General features: G+C 39.4%; 1 protein-coding gene across 2 annotated transcripts in view; it reads right to left on the bottom strand.

Annotated features, from left to right (window-relative positions):
• The window catches only part of COL22A1 (collagen type XXII alpha 1 chain), a 199,967-nt gene that overhangs the window by 87,169 nt on the left and 96,466 nt on the right, over positions 1-16,332 (bottom strand). For both annotated transcript variants that reach the window (XM_067467272.1, XM_060775911.2), the window contains exons 13-19: positions 10,447-10,500; positions 7,692-7,745; positions 4,284-4,337; positions 3,339-3,392; positions 1,394-1,438; positions 1,078-1,131; positions 439-492 (exon numbers count right to left, since the gene is read on the bottom strand). In XM_067467272.1, the coding sequence (XP_067323373.1) occupies positions 439-492; positions 1,078-1,131; positions 1,394-1,438; positions 3,339-3,392; positions 4,284-4,337; positions 7,692-7,745; positions 10,447-10,500 (369 nt within the window). The remainder of the gene's footprint in view (positions 1-438; positions 493-1,077; positions 1,132-1,393; positions 1,439-3,338; positions 3,393-4,283; positions 4,338-7,691; positions 7,746-10,446; positions 10,501-16,332) is intronic.

Raw genomic sequence — 16,332 nt, 5'->3', positions numbered from 1 at the left:
CTCTAACTCAGTTGTTCTCAACCTGTGGGTCCCCAGGTGTTTTGGTCTACAACTCCCAGAAATCCCAGCCAGTTTACCAGCTGTTAGGATTTCTGGGAGTTGAAGGCCAAAACATCTGGGGACCCACAGGTTGAGAACCACTGCTCTAACTCTTCAAATTCTATTTTATCCTCCTCGTATCATTTTACAACCAAGTCCTTAAGTTATATTTCTATAGGAGCCTTCTTTACATGATCCCAAATGCTGTGATTGGTTAGTTCTGTAAAGTAAGAAGCTTGCCCAGCTTCTGACTTTAGAGATTCCAACTTTAGAAGCTGGTCATGTTCTGCAAATTTATCTTCTTGAATAGTGTGGTTTCTAAAGAAGTTCTGTGAAGGAAGTTCCACAAGACAGCTAAAGTATTGTTTCTTTCTCATGCACATACAGTCATCTCCTTACCTTTTCTCCTCTGGGTCCCATGAGCCCTGGTTCACCCGGACTTCCTTTGAACCCCTGTAATCAGATTAAGCAATTAAAATACCAAGATTAAATCTTTCAGGGTAGGGGTGAAGAGGAAGGGTTAAGTCTTCCTAAAGAAAATGAGTGTCAAAATAACTGGTCATACTTTGCAAACACCTGTGTCATGGGTTCTCCAATTTAGATTTTCTCTTTTGATACTAGTGAACTCCAAGAAAAAGCACCAGCAAGGAGCCATGTGGATGAATATAATTATCATGGTCATATTAAAACATTTAAATGAAAGATTTTTGAAACATTAAAACCAGAAGTTCAAAACCTTAAAAGCAAGGACAGCAGGTTTGGGAACAACATTAAAAAATCAGTGTTGCCCTCAATAATTTCTAGAAAAATACCCTCAAAATGATACAGTCTTTGCAATGGTATTTCCAATGGTACTTTATGCCTCCACCTTTTTTTTACCTTTTTTAAATTTTTTGAATTTTTTGAATTAACAAAATGTATATCAATATTTTGATTTTGGTGACCAGTTTTTGGAATATTATTTTCAGAAAATGATCTCAGTTTTTATACCTCTCTGCAGCCTATTTTTTTCTTTTTTACATAGATTTGTCCACATACCTGTTTACCCTCCAAACCAGGTTTTCCAGGAAAACCATCAAGGCCTGGTTCCCCCTGAAGAAAGAAACATAAATAATACATTAATTCCTGGGGTGCTTTGTGTATTTTGTGTATTTTGATTATATATCAGCATTCTGAGCAGAAACACTGAAACTCTTTCAAAATGGTAGGTGTAAAAAGTAGAAAATCATGAATATATTTTAAGCTTTTGCCTCTGGCTATTTTGATCTCTCCTACTTTTGTCAGGATCAGATTATTAAACCTTGTCATAATGGCAGAAACAGAATGAGTCATTTCACATGCTGCCTGCCCATACCTTTTCTCCCCTGGGTCCCTTTTCTCCTCTTTCTCCTTGTAGACCCTAAAATGAGACAAATGATGAAATAATAAGTTTTGTGTTGTGCTCCCACTACCATGGTTCCACCCTAGAGCAGAACATAGATGAGTCACTAACTTTCTAGTAACTTGCATGCAATGACTCATTATGTGATGAGAACTGTGGAAAGAGAATGCTGATTTAAGTCATGGCCTATTAAGTAGCTGTCTATCACATAAGAATAATGTTATGCCTCAGAACGACCTTTGCATATGCTAATTGATCTTAGAATATTCATCAACCTGATCAGGCAGAAGGACTCTTATCTTTTCTAATACCCACTGGATATTATCACTGTCACCCAGATAATAAGACTGAGAAAAGGTGAAAAAAAATGGTTAACAAATGTATAGCCCAGAGGTTTTTTTCCTGGATAGGCTAGTAAGAGCTTCAAATTTACCATCTCAACCTTTTTAAAATTAGAAGACATTCCTTCTTGCAATATAGCATCTTGGCATCATAATCATATTTTTTTTTAAAAAAAAAAGTCAATGCACATCAGTATTTCAATAATATTTGTTGAAATAATCAGAAGAAACTTCAGGGATGGTGTTCAAGACCACTTTCTTCAGAAAATTATCAAAACATAAGCTGCTTTGCTGACCATGGTTCTGCCTACCAGTGGAGCACTATATGTGGATTCTTACTCTCCTTGAGTTCTCCATACAATTCTTCATAGGTTTTGCTGAGGAATATAAGCCCGTTATGACAACTTATCACTACAGTAAGACTTTGGCTCTTACAAAGTCTAAGGAACCACATATCAAGTAAATGGAATCGTCTTGCTCAAGGTTTGGTCAAACATAGTCTAGTACAGCTCCCATCTGTACTAGACAGCATAGACAATAGTAAAGTGTGTTTGGAGCTAAAGACCAACATCTCCCTATATGAACTGGCTGACATCTGAAGATCTGCAGGGAAGGACTTTTTCTCACTCCTACCACCATCACTACCACATTTGGTGAAAATACATGAAACAGCCTTCTCAGGTTCTGGAACAACCTTCCATGAAAAGTCTAGGACCTTTCTGCTCTCTTTCTAAATCATGTGGCGGAAGGGTCAAGTGGTATTCTGTACTTTTCTCTGTGTAGCTATATAGTATACCTATTTACATTATTTCTTTGTTGTTGTTCATTCGTTCAGTCGTCTCCGACTCTTTGTGACCTCATGGACCAGCCCACGCCAGAGCTCCCTGTCGGCCGTCACCACCGCCAGCTCCTTCAAGGTCAGTCCAGTCACTTCAAGGATGCCATCCATCCATCTTGCCCTTGGTCAGCCCCTCTTCCTTTTGCCTTCCACTTTCCCCAGCATCATTGTCTTCTCTAGGCTTTGCTGTCTCCTCATGATGTGGCCAAAGTACTTCAACTTTGTCTCTAGTATCCTTCCCTCCAATGAGCAGTCGGGCTTTATTTCCTGGAGGATTATTTCTATCCATTATTTCTATCCATGCACTTTTAAAATAGAACTGTTTATTTAATCACTATCTAGAATGAGATGTTAGCCTAAACTTTGTATTTAAACTAATCTGTTTTTGTATTGTCGATGGCTTTTAATCTGCTTTTGGTCCCATGCTTGGAGAAAAGTCCAATAACATTTTGAAAAATGTGACCATCCAGGTTCTCCATTTTTTTCTTTTCCTGTTTTGTGTGCATGGTTGTATCCATATTCAAGGGCTTTCAAAAAAAAACTATAATTTTGCTTTACATTTACAGAACTGAAGATCTCAGGTGCTTGCCAGCTGCATATCCATGCACCTAAGCAATGTTGTGTTGTGTATGTTTGAAATTCAGACATCAATTGGTTGCTCAAGATGATTTTTAACAATGTCGTTAAACATTTGCACCACACTTGGCAGACTGAACAAAGAAAAAACTCAACAACTTACAGGTGCTCCAACATAACCTTGGCGTCCAGGGGGACCTGGCTGGCCATCTGTCCCCTAATAAAAATGCAAATAAAAAAGAGAGACCAGGATCATCATGACGAGGGAAAACAGAAGATATGCATGACCTGTATCATAAAACAGTCCGATCTCCACTTTCACAGCTAATGAACTGTATTGTTGAAGGCTTTCATAGCCAGAATCACTGGGTTGTTGTAGCTAATGAACCGTTTGTGTCTTTATATGGAGATGCATGGAGAAATAAGGTATTGCTGCCAGTGACATGGTGGATTTGCTCTTGGTTTTAGTCCTATCTTTAAGAAAATAATCCAGTGTTAAACTCTATTCCTTAAATACATTTGGACAGCTCCTTTTTGGCTAAACCCAGAGTAGATACACATTTCACAGATATCAGGTCACCAAGCACCATGGGTTATTTTGCCCCATATCCTCAACAGATGTGTCTGGGTTGGATTATATTGTTAATTTATTAAATATTGACATTCCATCCTATATCTTACCCTATTTCACCACAAAGAGCAATGGCTTGAATTGTGTTGGTTATGCACAACTAAAGTAGATTCATCAAATCATTTATTGAATGGTGGGTCAACATATATGTAAATACAATTCATTCTGTATGTTCTGCAAAAGGGATTTCAGCCAATGAATCAAAGTGAACTAATTTATTGACAATAATTTCTAGTTACCTCAAACTCAGCCTAGTTTTGAAAATGTTCTTATAATTACAAAGAACTGATTTGATTGTTGAATATATGTGGAAAAGATGACATAGGTGTCATGGTACTCTTTCAGACAATAATTACTAATGGTGTCATGATTAAAAGAAGTATGTGTGTGTGTGTGTGCTTTTTGGGTAGAGATGGAAGTCATTTTAACGGCTCTAATAATGAAACAGCTAAATTATTCTTTGAAACTGTCACTCACCTTGATTCCTGGTGGCCCAGGAAGTCCAACTGCTCCAGGAAGCCCAGCCTCACCCTCAACAGAGAAGACAAATTTTTATTAGAATGATGCTTTTCTAGACATTTCACAAATATAAAATATAAAATTATAGCCAGATTTTTCCGTAAAGATAGAAGATCTGGGCAGATGAACCATTTTGAGAAAATGGTAGTGGGTGATCTAGCTAGACTAAAAAACTACCCAAGGGCTGACAAAGACAGTGCTCCAAGACTGTGGTCTAACATCCTTCTACATGGACCAGTTACAGTGGCAAGGCCAGACATTCCAATAGAGCCAAGTACAGCTTGGCTCCACTGGACAGCCACCCTTCCCTCTCAGGACATCTTGATGGCAGCAACCACCAAGCTACTACAATGTTGACCACCTGACATGAGTAAATGCCATGCCATGTTCTCACAAGTGCAGCAAATCTCCAAAATACTTTTGAGATTTTCCCTAACATGTGGCATAATCACGTTAATATGTCCTTAAATGCACTTTATTAATGATCTAGGATTGTCTGCACGCCCCATCCCTCTCCAAAAACTCTATCCTAGTCATATTTCATATTAAAATTTTTAATTATTACATTTGGCCCAGCCATAGGTTTTTAAACGTAGTTGTGTTACTGTTAATGTTTATTGCTTGTCTTCTGTTATGAGTTTTATTTTATTGTTTGTATTACTGTTGTTATTGTTTTTATTATTGATGTATTGTGGGCTCGGCCTCATGTAAGCCGCACCGAGTCCCTTGGGAGATGGTAGCGGGGTATAAATAAAGTATTATTATTATTATTATTATTATTATTATTATTATTATGCTACTTCATGCATCACATAAGTGCTATGGAGCCACTTCGGTCCATTTCAGGTTTTATTGCCTATGTAAATGTGTCCTCTGATGCAAATGTCAAAAGCTTAGACTTCATACATTCAAAGACTTCAGTTGGATCTAATGAAAGAGTCACCAGTGTTCAAGAACCATGCAAAGATAAAGCAGATAAAGTGTTACACTCAGCCAAAACCAAATAGAAGAAGCCTAGCCTAGTAGTCAAATATATTCTCCAAGAGTTTTTCTGGAAGTACTCTTCCTGTTGGAAATTTGAAAAAGTAATTTGGGGCAGCAGAGGTGGGAAATGAAATCAAGTGAAATGCAAAAGGTCTGCTACACATGCAGGGAGATGAGGGTTTCTTGTTTGTTTGCTTTTGTTTTGGCAATGCTTATTTGTTACAGCAGTGCAAACCAAGTTGGGCCTTCAGGACTATTTTGCATGCAATAGTGCATTAAAGTATATAGAATGGTGTGTAAAGCACATTGTCTCTACGGATCATTTTTACATATTAAACATATAATTTGCACAATGGGTATTTTATCATGTTTATTGACCATTGATCCATATATGTTTTGTACTAAGAACATCAAAGCAAAATGGTCTGTGGGCAGGAGCATGCTTTGATAAGCTTTGTGATTTGAAGCCTGCAAAAAAGATATCTAATGACCAGAATGCTCTCAAATTTTGGCTTGCATTTTTATCCCTTTTAGGGTTTTTTTGCCTACCCTATATTGTGTCTAAGAGACTTTGATGATAGCCAAAGGGTGGTGTTATTAATAGATTGCCCTTGTCAGGTATTGGGGGAAAACATAAGAGGTTGGTATACAATTTGGCACTCTTTTTATGAAGGGTGGAAATCCAAGGTCCCTTCTACACTGCCATAAAATCCAGATTATCAATGCAGATAATCCACATTATCTAGTTTAAATTGGATTATATGAGTCTACACTGCCATATAATCCAGGTCAAAGTAGATAAACTGGATTTTATACAGCTGTTTATAAGTGGCCGAAAATAATTTCTTTAGGTCCTGTTAGCTCAGAGCTCTGAAAGAGTAAATCCTTGAGTCAAACCCTAATTCTTTCGTCAGGAGAAAATGCCTCTAGAACATGGCCATATAGCCCGAAAAACCTACAACAACCCTAATTCTTTCTTTTAAAACAGTGATTCTCAACCTGGGGGTTGGGACCCCTGAGGGGGTCGTGAGGGGGTGTCAGAGGGGTCGCCAAGGACCGACAGAAAACATAGTATTTTCAATTGGTAATGGAGATTCCATGTGGGAAGTTTGAAACAAATCTGTCATTGGTGGAGTTGAATGTTCTTTGATTATAGTGAACTATAAATCCCAGCAACTACAACTCCCAAATGTCAAGGTCTATTTTCCCCAGACTCCACCAGTGTTCACATTTGGGCATATTAAGTATTCGTGCCAAGTTTGGCCCAGATCTACCATTATGTGAGTCCACAGTAATCTCTGGATATAGGTGAACTACAACTCCCAAACTCAAGGTCAATGCCCACCAAACCCTTCCAGTGTTTTCTGTTGGTGATGGGAGTTCTGTGTGCCAAGTTTGGTTCAAATCCATCATTGGTGGAGTTCAGAATGCTCTTTGATTATAGGTGAACTGTAAATCCTAGCAACTACAACTCCCAAATTACAAAATCAATCCTCCCCCAACCCCACTAGCATTCACATTTGGGCGTATTGGGTATTTGTGCCCATTTTGGTCCAGTGAATGAAAATATATCCTGCATATCAGATAGTTACATTATGATTTATAACAGTAGTAAAATGACTGTTATGAAGTAGCAACGAAAACAACGTTATGGTTGGGGGTCACCACAACATGAGGAACTGTATTAAAGGGTTGCGGCATTAGGAAGGTTGAGAACCACTGTTTTAAAAAGTTCTGTGACTTGCTCTGGGTTATGCCTGCTCACACCCAGGCATAACTCAATTAAATAGGTTCAGGTCAATAATGCCAATATTTAACCCAACTCTCTGTGATTGCCTCATTGTTTCATAGTTGGTCATCAACACTGCTAACCATGGCATAATTCTGCCAGCAGATTTTGATGGTAGAGTGAATTAATATAAGATAAGATCTCAGTAATTGTTTGTGTTCTTTTAGTTGCCAATACAAGGAAACAAGGTTTGCTTCTCGCTTGGTTCATCTCAGCATATTCATTTCATCCTTTCACATTCTATCCAGCATCCTTTTATTTGTAAGGAATGAGTCTTGGAGAATTGATTTCCTCCCAGTGCCACAGTGAAGTCTCCAGTCTCTGCATAAATCGCTAAGAGCATTCCAGTGAACAAGAACACGCCTTCTGCCTTTGAACATCCAAAAGTTGTTAATCCACAAGAAGCCTGTCTGCTGTCTTGGCCTGACTCCCACCTTGTTGAGGTTATTAATCTGCTGTCATTCATTTCAGCTGCATTCAAAAGGGCAACACTAATCCCCAAGACACGTTCCATTCAATGCACATTGATTTGTAGCATCTGCCTTGCTGCTATAAGGAAAGGGGGATTACAAGGAAGGAAGAGAAAAGCTTACAGTTGCTCCTTTGATGCCGTCTCTCCCTGGGATGCCAGGTGCACCAATGGAGCCCTGAAATAATAATAAAAAAAATAACATTGCAGAAATAATAGGGAGCCATCCTTGGCATAAAATTAGCACTGGCTAGAAGTAGAAGCACATGAATCTAATCACTTCTTCCCTTGATAACATTAATTTGTGGTCTCAAAGGAAACCTTTTGCTCAGCTTTACAATTTCTGATATTAAGCTCTACATTTATTACTTGCTAAATACAACCATGGCAATACTTGGGATTTTTCGAAAGCTTATCAAGAGACACCCAACTCCTCCCATTTTTCAAATATTGATAGACATAGACAAAACATTGCTGGGCATTTACACTTTCAACTGCACATGGCAGAATAAGTTTTTCAATTTTCAGTGTGTGTTTGTGTCAGGATTGCACCTGTGGATAAGAACATCTTAACTCTGAAGTTAGAACAAGTAGGTCTCTCTTCCAGTCTGTAAAAAATGACAATGGGCCCTTCCACACAGCCCTATATCCCAGAATATCAAGGCAGAAAATCCCACAATATCTTAGTGTGGACTCAGATAACCCAGCTCAAAGCAGATATTGTGGGATTTTCTGCCTTGATATTCTGTGATATAGGGCTGTGTGGAAGGCCTATATCCCAGACTATCAAGGCAGGAAATCGCACATTATCTGAGTGTGGACATGGGGCCCTTTCACACAGCCCTATATCCCAGACTGTCAAGGCAGGAAACCCCACATTATCTGAGTTTGGACTCAGATAACCCAGTTCAAAGCAGATATTGTGAGATTTTCTGACTTGATATTCTGGGATATATAGGGCTGTGTGGAAGGGCCCAAAGGATCCTGGATATAGAGTGAGGTTTCACAAAATATGCCCCTTATCCAAAATGTTTATCTTGTTTGATTTGTCCTCTATTTTATCCTTCTTATATGCTGATTTCAGACAGCCTGATGTTTCCTTTTAAATGTATCTCTAGGCCCTTCCACACAGCCGCATAACCCAGAATATATAGCAGAAAATCCCACAATGTCTGTTTTGAAAAGGGTTATCTGAATCTACACTGCCATATATTCCAGTTCAAAGCAGATAATGTGGGATTTTATTCAGCTATGTGAAAGAGGTTTTCAATTCATGTTTGGACACACTTTTGAGTTTATCTATGCTGTATTTATAGCAATGTGCTGCTACTTTAACTGTCAGAGTTCCATCTTATGGAATCCTGGGATTTAGTGGCTTGAGAAGATTCACCTTTGCATATCTCTATGCAGTGAAAGAGTTCTATGTCTAGCAGGCAATTCAAAGCCCCTCATTAAGCAAGAAATTTGAGAATGGAGCCATGGCAGTTGAAGAGCAATCAAAGAGTGATTCCACACTTCCATTTAATGCAGAGTGGGGGGTCACATCAGCCTGCCAGTATCCACACAGTGTGCACAGACTGATGGGAGATGTTATCAGATGCTGGACCAGGGAGTGCCCAAAAGACATTTTCCAAAGTAGATTTGATGAGCAGGTTCAGAGGTGGTGGAGATTATTTTGAATACTACCATGTTATAGAACAATGGTTCTCAACTTGTGGGTCCCCAGGTGTTTTGGCCTACAACTCCCAAAAATCCCAGACATTTTACCAACTGTTAGGATTTCTGGAAGTTGATGGCCAAAATATCTGGAGATCCACAGGTTGAGAACCATTGTTGTAGAGAAAGAGCTATTTTACACATGTCTGCAGTTGCCTATGGCACATGTTAATAAAAGAGTTATGATCTGATAGGTATTATGGTTATACACACAGAAAAATAACATACCCAAAACAAAATACTGCACTATGCAACACCTCTTTCCATAAAACTGTAGTTTCTAAGTACGGGACTGTGGCGCAGCTGGCTGGGAGTCAGCTGCATTAAGATCACTACTGACCGAAAGGTCATGAGTTCGAAGCCAGCCTGGGTCAGAGCTTCTGACCATCTGTGTAGCTTGCTGTCGACCTTTGCAGTCCGAAAGACAGTGGCATCTGTCAAGTAGAAAATTTAGGTATCGCTTATGCAGGGAGGCTAATTTAACTTATTTATGATGCCATAAAATCTCCAGCAAGCAAGCAAAAGAATGAGGAAGTACTCCATCAGTGTCACAAATGGGCAGTGAAGCAACAGCTCCCCTGGTGGCCAGAATACCCTCATGAAGCTGGAATGTTAAATAGCCTCTGTGTGTCTGTCTAAATATGTTGTGTGTCTATGGCATTGAATGTTTGCCATATATATATACATTGTAATCTGCCCTGAGTCTCCTGAGGGGTAAGAAGGGCAGAATATAAATACTGTAAATAAATAAATAAATAAATAAATAAATAAATATGGAAAGATTTTAGACTATACAAAAAGTAACATTTAAGAAAGTGATTCTCCCAGCTGCACTCTGTATCAATCAGTCTCCAATATCTCTGTATATATCTTCTAATTATCTAGGATAGATTTCACAGAAGCTCAAGAAGTATTTTGTCAAGCTGATGGTTCATTGATATTTTATACTGCATTTTCTGACAAATTGCCTTTAATGTTTTAGATCTGTTGTGCTGGAACCATTATCACTGACCAATAACTGCCTCACACAAATCACTTTGGAAAATAGCATGCCCAAATTTCAAGTATTGTTGTCATTTTCAGTGCAATCAGTACACAATGGAGAAGTCATAAAGAATATAGACAACTGTTCTTTCTGTCACTTTCTACTCTTTTGTTTTTACCTTTTCTCCTCTTTCTCCCATCAGCCCAGGTAATCCTTGAAATCCTCTTTCACCCTGAATAATAAGAAAAGAGAGGTTAGAAAATATTTGCATTGAAAAGAATGCTGTCCTGAAGTGGAATAAAAGAAGTTTAAATCCACATACAGAGTAGTACAGACTTTGACCTGTAATTGTTATGAATTGGTCTATCATTTACAATCCTTAAAATGCCAGAGATTGAATTCTGTGTTTTTAGAATTTATCAGCACAGTTATAGAAAATACATCTAGTAAAATAGATTTACCTATATGTTTACTCACCAACAATTTCCCAGCAGAATTCAGACAGTAGTAATAATTATTACATGACCACCACCTGTTTGATCAAAAGCATGCAAACTACCCATTCAGTGTGTCCATTTAAAAAAAAACCAAAAAAGCAAAAAAACAAAACAAAACAGGGGCCATAATAATTTTATTGTGCACAATATGACATTTGTGCAATTGTAGTTTCACAAATCTACTCACTTTTTCAATACAAATAGCAATTGCTCCCAAACCACCAAAATACTGAGACAAAACATATGTGTGGGTTAAACTATGGGAAAAATTTATGAAATGTTACCGATCAATCTCTATGGCAGTGGTTCTCAACCTTCCTTATGCTGCAACCCCATAATACAGTTGGTGACCCCCCAACTATAACATTTTTGTTGCTACATCATAACTGTAATTTTGCTACTGTTATGAATCATAATGTTAATATCCGATATGCAGAATGTATTTTCATTCCCAGGACCAAATTTGACACAAATACCCGATACACCCTAATTTGAATATTGGAGGTAGGTGGGTGGGTTATTTTGTCATTTGGGAGTTGTGGTTGCTGGGATTCTGAACAAAGAGCATTCTGAACTCCGCAAACGATAGAGTTGAACCAAACTTGGTACACAGAGCTCCCATGACCAAGAGAAAATACTGGAAGGGTTTGGTGGACATTAACCTTTGAGTTTTGGAGTTGTAGTACACCTACATCCAAAGAACACTGTGGACTCAAGCAATGATGGATCTGGATCAAAATTAGCATGAATGTTCAATAATGTGAACACTAGTGGAGTTTGGGGAAAAGAGACCTGACATTTGAGAGTTGTAATTTCTGGGATTTATAGTTCGCCTCCAATCAAAGTGCATTGTGAACCGCACCAATGATAAAATTGGACCAAACTTCGCACACAGAACCTCCATGACCAACAAAAAATACTGCGTTTTCTGATGGTCTTTGGCAACCCCTTTCACACCCCCTCACGACCCCCCCCCCCCGGGGTCCTGACACCCAGGTTGAGAAACACTGCTCTATGGGATCTGCCAACCAATTTTAAGGGCATGAATTTGGTTTGTAAATATACCAAGTCAGTGGACATCTAAGACCTACTCCTCATCTATCAAGAGCAAGACATCAGGGTCCCTGGCTGCAACCAACTGTTGCTTCCAGAGCAACCGCTCAGAGAAATAGATGGAGAATTCTATCTGAAAATCTCACCGCTCGAGGCATTACTGTTCACCCTCACCTCGATTCTTTTAACCGCAAGTGAGGGGTTCCCATTCATGGCCTACACCACAAAGGAGTGCTTTAGGTGCATACCAATATGTGAACTTATCCCTCTTTTCCCATGTTAGCCTATTTAAAGCCCACTCACCCAATTAGCCAGTGTACGGTAGGCAAACCCTCCCCACCCCCAGAACATAGGGGGGATTCCTATCTGGCCCCCAACTGGTGACCCTTAAAGTTCGCTGTTAAAGAGTGGGAGGGTGGGTCAGTGTCCAAACTGGAATGGAGAGCAAAGCCAGAGCATGTCCTTATGCTGACTCCACCCCTTAAATGTCCCAGCTGGGACTATTTTCTAAGCTCTCCCTTTGGTGTAAGGGAGAAAATCACCCTCTTCCCCCTCATTCTTAGGAGGCAGAGAAGCAAATATCTTAAGAGGCAAGGAAAACATTTCTTTTTGTTTGGTCATTGTGAGAATAAATCGAGATTCATATTCCTAGCATGGAATAATGGAAGATGCAATCTACTAATACAGTAGAGTCTCACTTAAATAAGCCTGCAGACCATTAGATAAGTGAAAATGTTGGATAATAAAGAGGGATTAAGGAAAAGCCTATTACACATCAAATTATATTATGATTTTACATATTAAACTCCAAAATATCATGTTTTACAACAAATCGGTAGAAAAGCAATTCAATACATGGTAAGTTACTGTATTTATCAAAATTTATAAATTTAGTACCAAAACATCACAATATATTGATATAACTGTGCAGGAGGCAGACTACATTGGATAATACAGAATGTTGGATGAGCGAAGATTGGATAAGCGAGACTCTACTGCAGGGGTCCTCAAACTAAGGCCCGGGGGCCAGATGCGGCCCTCCAAGCTCATTTACCCAGCCCTCACTCAGGATCAACCTAAGTCTGAAATGACTTGAAAGCACACAACAACAATAACAATCCTATCTCATCAGCCAAAAGTAGGACCACACTTCCTATTGAAACACTAATAAGTTTATATTTGTTAAAATTGTTCTTCATTTTAATTATTGTATTGTTTTTAAGTGTTTTTTGCACTACAAATAAGATATGTGCAGTGTGCATAGGAATTTATTCATGTTTTTTTTTCAAATTATAATCCGGCCCTCCAACAGTTTGAGGCATTGTGATCTGGCCCTCTGTTTAAAACGTTTGAGGACCCCTGCTCTACTGTATGTGGAAAGCTTTCTATTTCCCCTTCCCCCCCCCCTCTTTAAAAAACATAAATTTTGGGAAACTCTGACAGCAAGCAGTAGATACACAGTCACTCGCTACAAAAAAAAAATGTTAAAGTTCTATATATCCTGAGCAGGCATCTCCCAATACATTTTACATTTGGTGCTGAAGTGAGAATTTGATGCCAATGTGAGAGAAAGTAAGCATTTCTTAATTATATTAAGCAAGGAAATGAGATGGTTCTCTCATTTTCTCACTTTATTGGCTCAATTTTCTTTATAGGACTGCTTTTTCTCTATTATGACTTCATTGTTTGTAAAGTGATTGAGCACAATGGGATCTTGTAGGCCATCTACTTCAACCTTCTAACCTTCAGGGAATCAAGACCAACATTCAGAAGTGTTAACAAACCATAAAGCTAATAACAACTCTAGGGATCAATAAATTTGGTGGATATTAATGCAGTGGAAGAAAGCCCTCTTAGCAATTGGTTCTCCTCCACATGAAGGCAAAGTAGAAGCATTTAGAGAAGCGTGAAAGTATATATCAGGAAAGAAAGAAAAGTTACCAAGTGACAGAGAGTGCTGGCAAAATAACCAAACCTCCTGCAAGCCTTGGGTAATTCAGCTTTGTTACTAAGGCCATTAAAGACTGCAGGGAGGTAATTGGTCTTGCTTACAGTTGCCAGCTTTGGAAAGAGGGAAGCCTCTTGGGTCTTTGGCAGCTGAGCTAAAGGGAAAAGGTTGGCAGCATGTGCTAGCACTGTGACAGAAAGAGCTGCACCTGCTAACACTTTTGGTGCACTGCTCTTCCCTCTGCCCCCTTTCTAAAATTAGTATGCACATCTTTTTAGATCTTTTAATGCCTCACTCCCCTATTAACTATGTTTCCACCATTTCATGAAGCAATAGATTGCATCTGGTTTTGATAGTTAAATCTTAGGTTAAGAGTGTAGCCATACAGCTCCATTACAAGAGTTTGATCCCACATTAACTCTCGTGGTTCCAGCCTGTGGAATCCTGAGATTCCCTTCGATCATCTGGAGAGGCCCTGCTCACGATCCCACCTGCGTCACAGGCGCATTTGGTGGGGACGAGGGACAGGGCCTTCTCTGTGGTGGCCCCCCGACTCTGGAACTCTCTCCCCAAGGACATCAGAGAGCCCCAACGCTGGCTGTTTTTAGGAAGAGCCTGAAGACCTGGCTGTTCCAGTGTGCCTTTCCAGAATAGGAAACTCCTGGCATCAAGTCCCAAATGCACTTTATTAGAGATTCAGGAATATTTGCACATTGCACCTATCTCCAAATACCCCTACATTTCACTTGTCAAGTCTAGCACTTTTAAATTTTGTCTGTTACACTGGCCCGGCCCTTGGTTTTAAATGTGTCACTGTGTCATTGTTTTATTGTTTAATGCTTTGCTTGATGTTTTTATTTGCTTATGACTTTTATTGTGTATGTGTATGTTATTGTTTGTTGGCAGCCTTGGCCTTTGTAAGCCGCATCGAGTCCTTCGGGAGATTTTGTGGGGTATAAATAAAGTTAATAAATAATAAATAATAATATAAATAGTTTAGGAAAGGACTTAACCCTAGTGTCCCTCAAATTCACAGTTTTAGAGTTATTAGTATTAGGCAAACACAGAATTAGACAAAAGTGAACATTGGAACGGCTCAGATTATGATTTTTGAACAATGAGACTAACAATATGTTTTTAAAGGTTTTATTGAAGGTATTTTTTTTAATTCTGTTAATTGTGTATTGTTAGGAATCGAATTGCTGTCTGGTTGTAAACCGCCTTGAGTCACCTTTGGATTTGAGAAAGGCGGGATAGAAATAGCGCATAAAAAGAAAGAAAGAATAGCGCTCCGCAGTCACCTACGGATCCACTGTCAAGACGATCATCCTTGAGCAACGAGGGATCACCTAAGTAAGGATAGTGCAGCCTGCTAAATAATCTTCACTCTCAGTTCTTGTGGGTTTTTTCGGGCTATATGGCCATGTTCTAGAGGCATTTCTCCTGACGTTTCGCCTGCATCTATGGCAGGCATCCTCAGAGGTCTGCTGGAGCTGGGAAAAGGGGGTTTATATATCTGTGGAATGACCTGGGTGAGACAAAAGGCTTTTGTAAGTTGGGCTAGGTGTGAATCTTTTCAACTGACCACCTTGATTAGCATACAATGGGCTGACAGAGCCTGGAGCAAACTCTTCTTGAAAGGTGATTAGATGTCCCTGCCTGTTTTTCTCTCTGCTGTTTTAATTTTAGAATTTTTTAATACTGGTAGCCAGATTTTGTTCATTTTCATGGTTTCTTCCTTTCTGTTGAAATTGTCCACATGTTTGTGGATTTCAATGGCTTCTCTGTGTAGTCTGACATGGTGGTTGTGAGAGTGGTCCAGCATTTTTGTGTTCTCAAATAAAATGCTGTGTCCAGGTTGGTTCATCAGGTGCTCTGCTATGGCTGACTTCTCTGGTTGAAGTAGTCTGCAGTGCCTTTCATGTTCCTGGATTCTTGTTTGGGCGCTGCGTTTGGTGGTCCCTATGTAGACTTGTCCACAGCTGCATGGTATGCGGTAGACTCCTGCAGAGGTGAGAGGATCCCTCTTGTCCTTTGCTGAACGTAGCATTTGTTGGATTTTTCTGGTGGGTTTGTAGATTGTTTGTATGTTGTGTTTCCTCATCAGCTTCCCTATGCGATCAGTGGTTCCCTTGATGTATGGCAGGAACACTTTTCCTCTGGGTGGATCTTCATCTTTACTCTCGTGGCTTGTTCTTGGTCTTGCAGCTCTTCTGATGTCTGAGGTGGAATATCCATTGGCCTGTAGAGCCCAGTTGAGGTGGTTCAGTTCAACTTGGAGGAGGTGGGGTTCGCAGATTCTTTTTGCACGGTCTGCCAAGGCTTTGATGGTGCTTCTTTTTTGACTTGGGTGATGGTTGGAGTTTTTATGTAGATATCTATCTGTGTGTGTGGGTTTTCTGTAGACGGTGTGACCCAATTGTTGATCTGGTTTGCGGATGACTAGGACATCTAGAAAAGGCAGTCTTCCTTCCTTTTCTTTTTCCATAGTGAACTGGATGTTAGGGTGGATGCTGTTAAGATGTTCCAGGAACCTGTTGAGTTCTTCATCTCCATGGCTCCAAAT

The sequence above is a fragment of the Anolis sagrei genome, chromosome 4, assembly GCF_037176765.1.
Source record: "Anolis sagrei isolate rAnoSag1 chromosome 4, rAnoSag1.mat, whole genome shotgun sequence".
Classification (NCBI taxonomy): domain Eukaryota; kingdom Metazoa; phylum Chordata; class Lepidosauria; order Squamata; family Dactyloidae; genus Anolis; species Anolis sagrei.
This window is presented reverse-complemented; position numbering and strand designations above follow the sequence as displayed.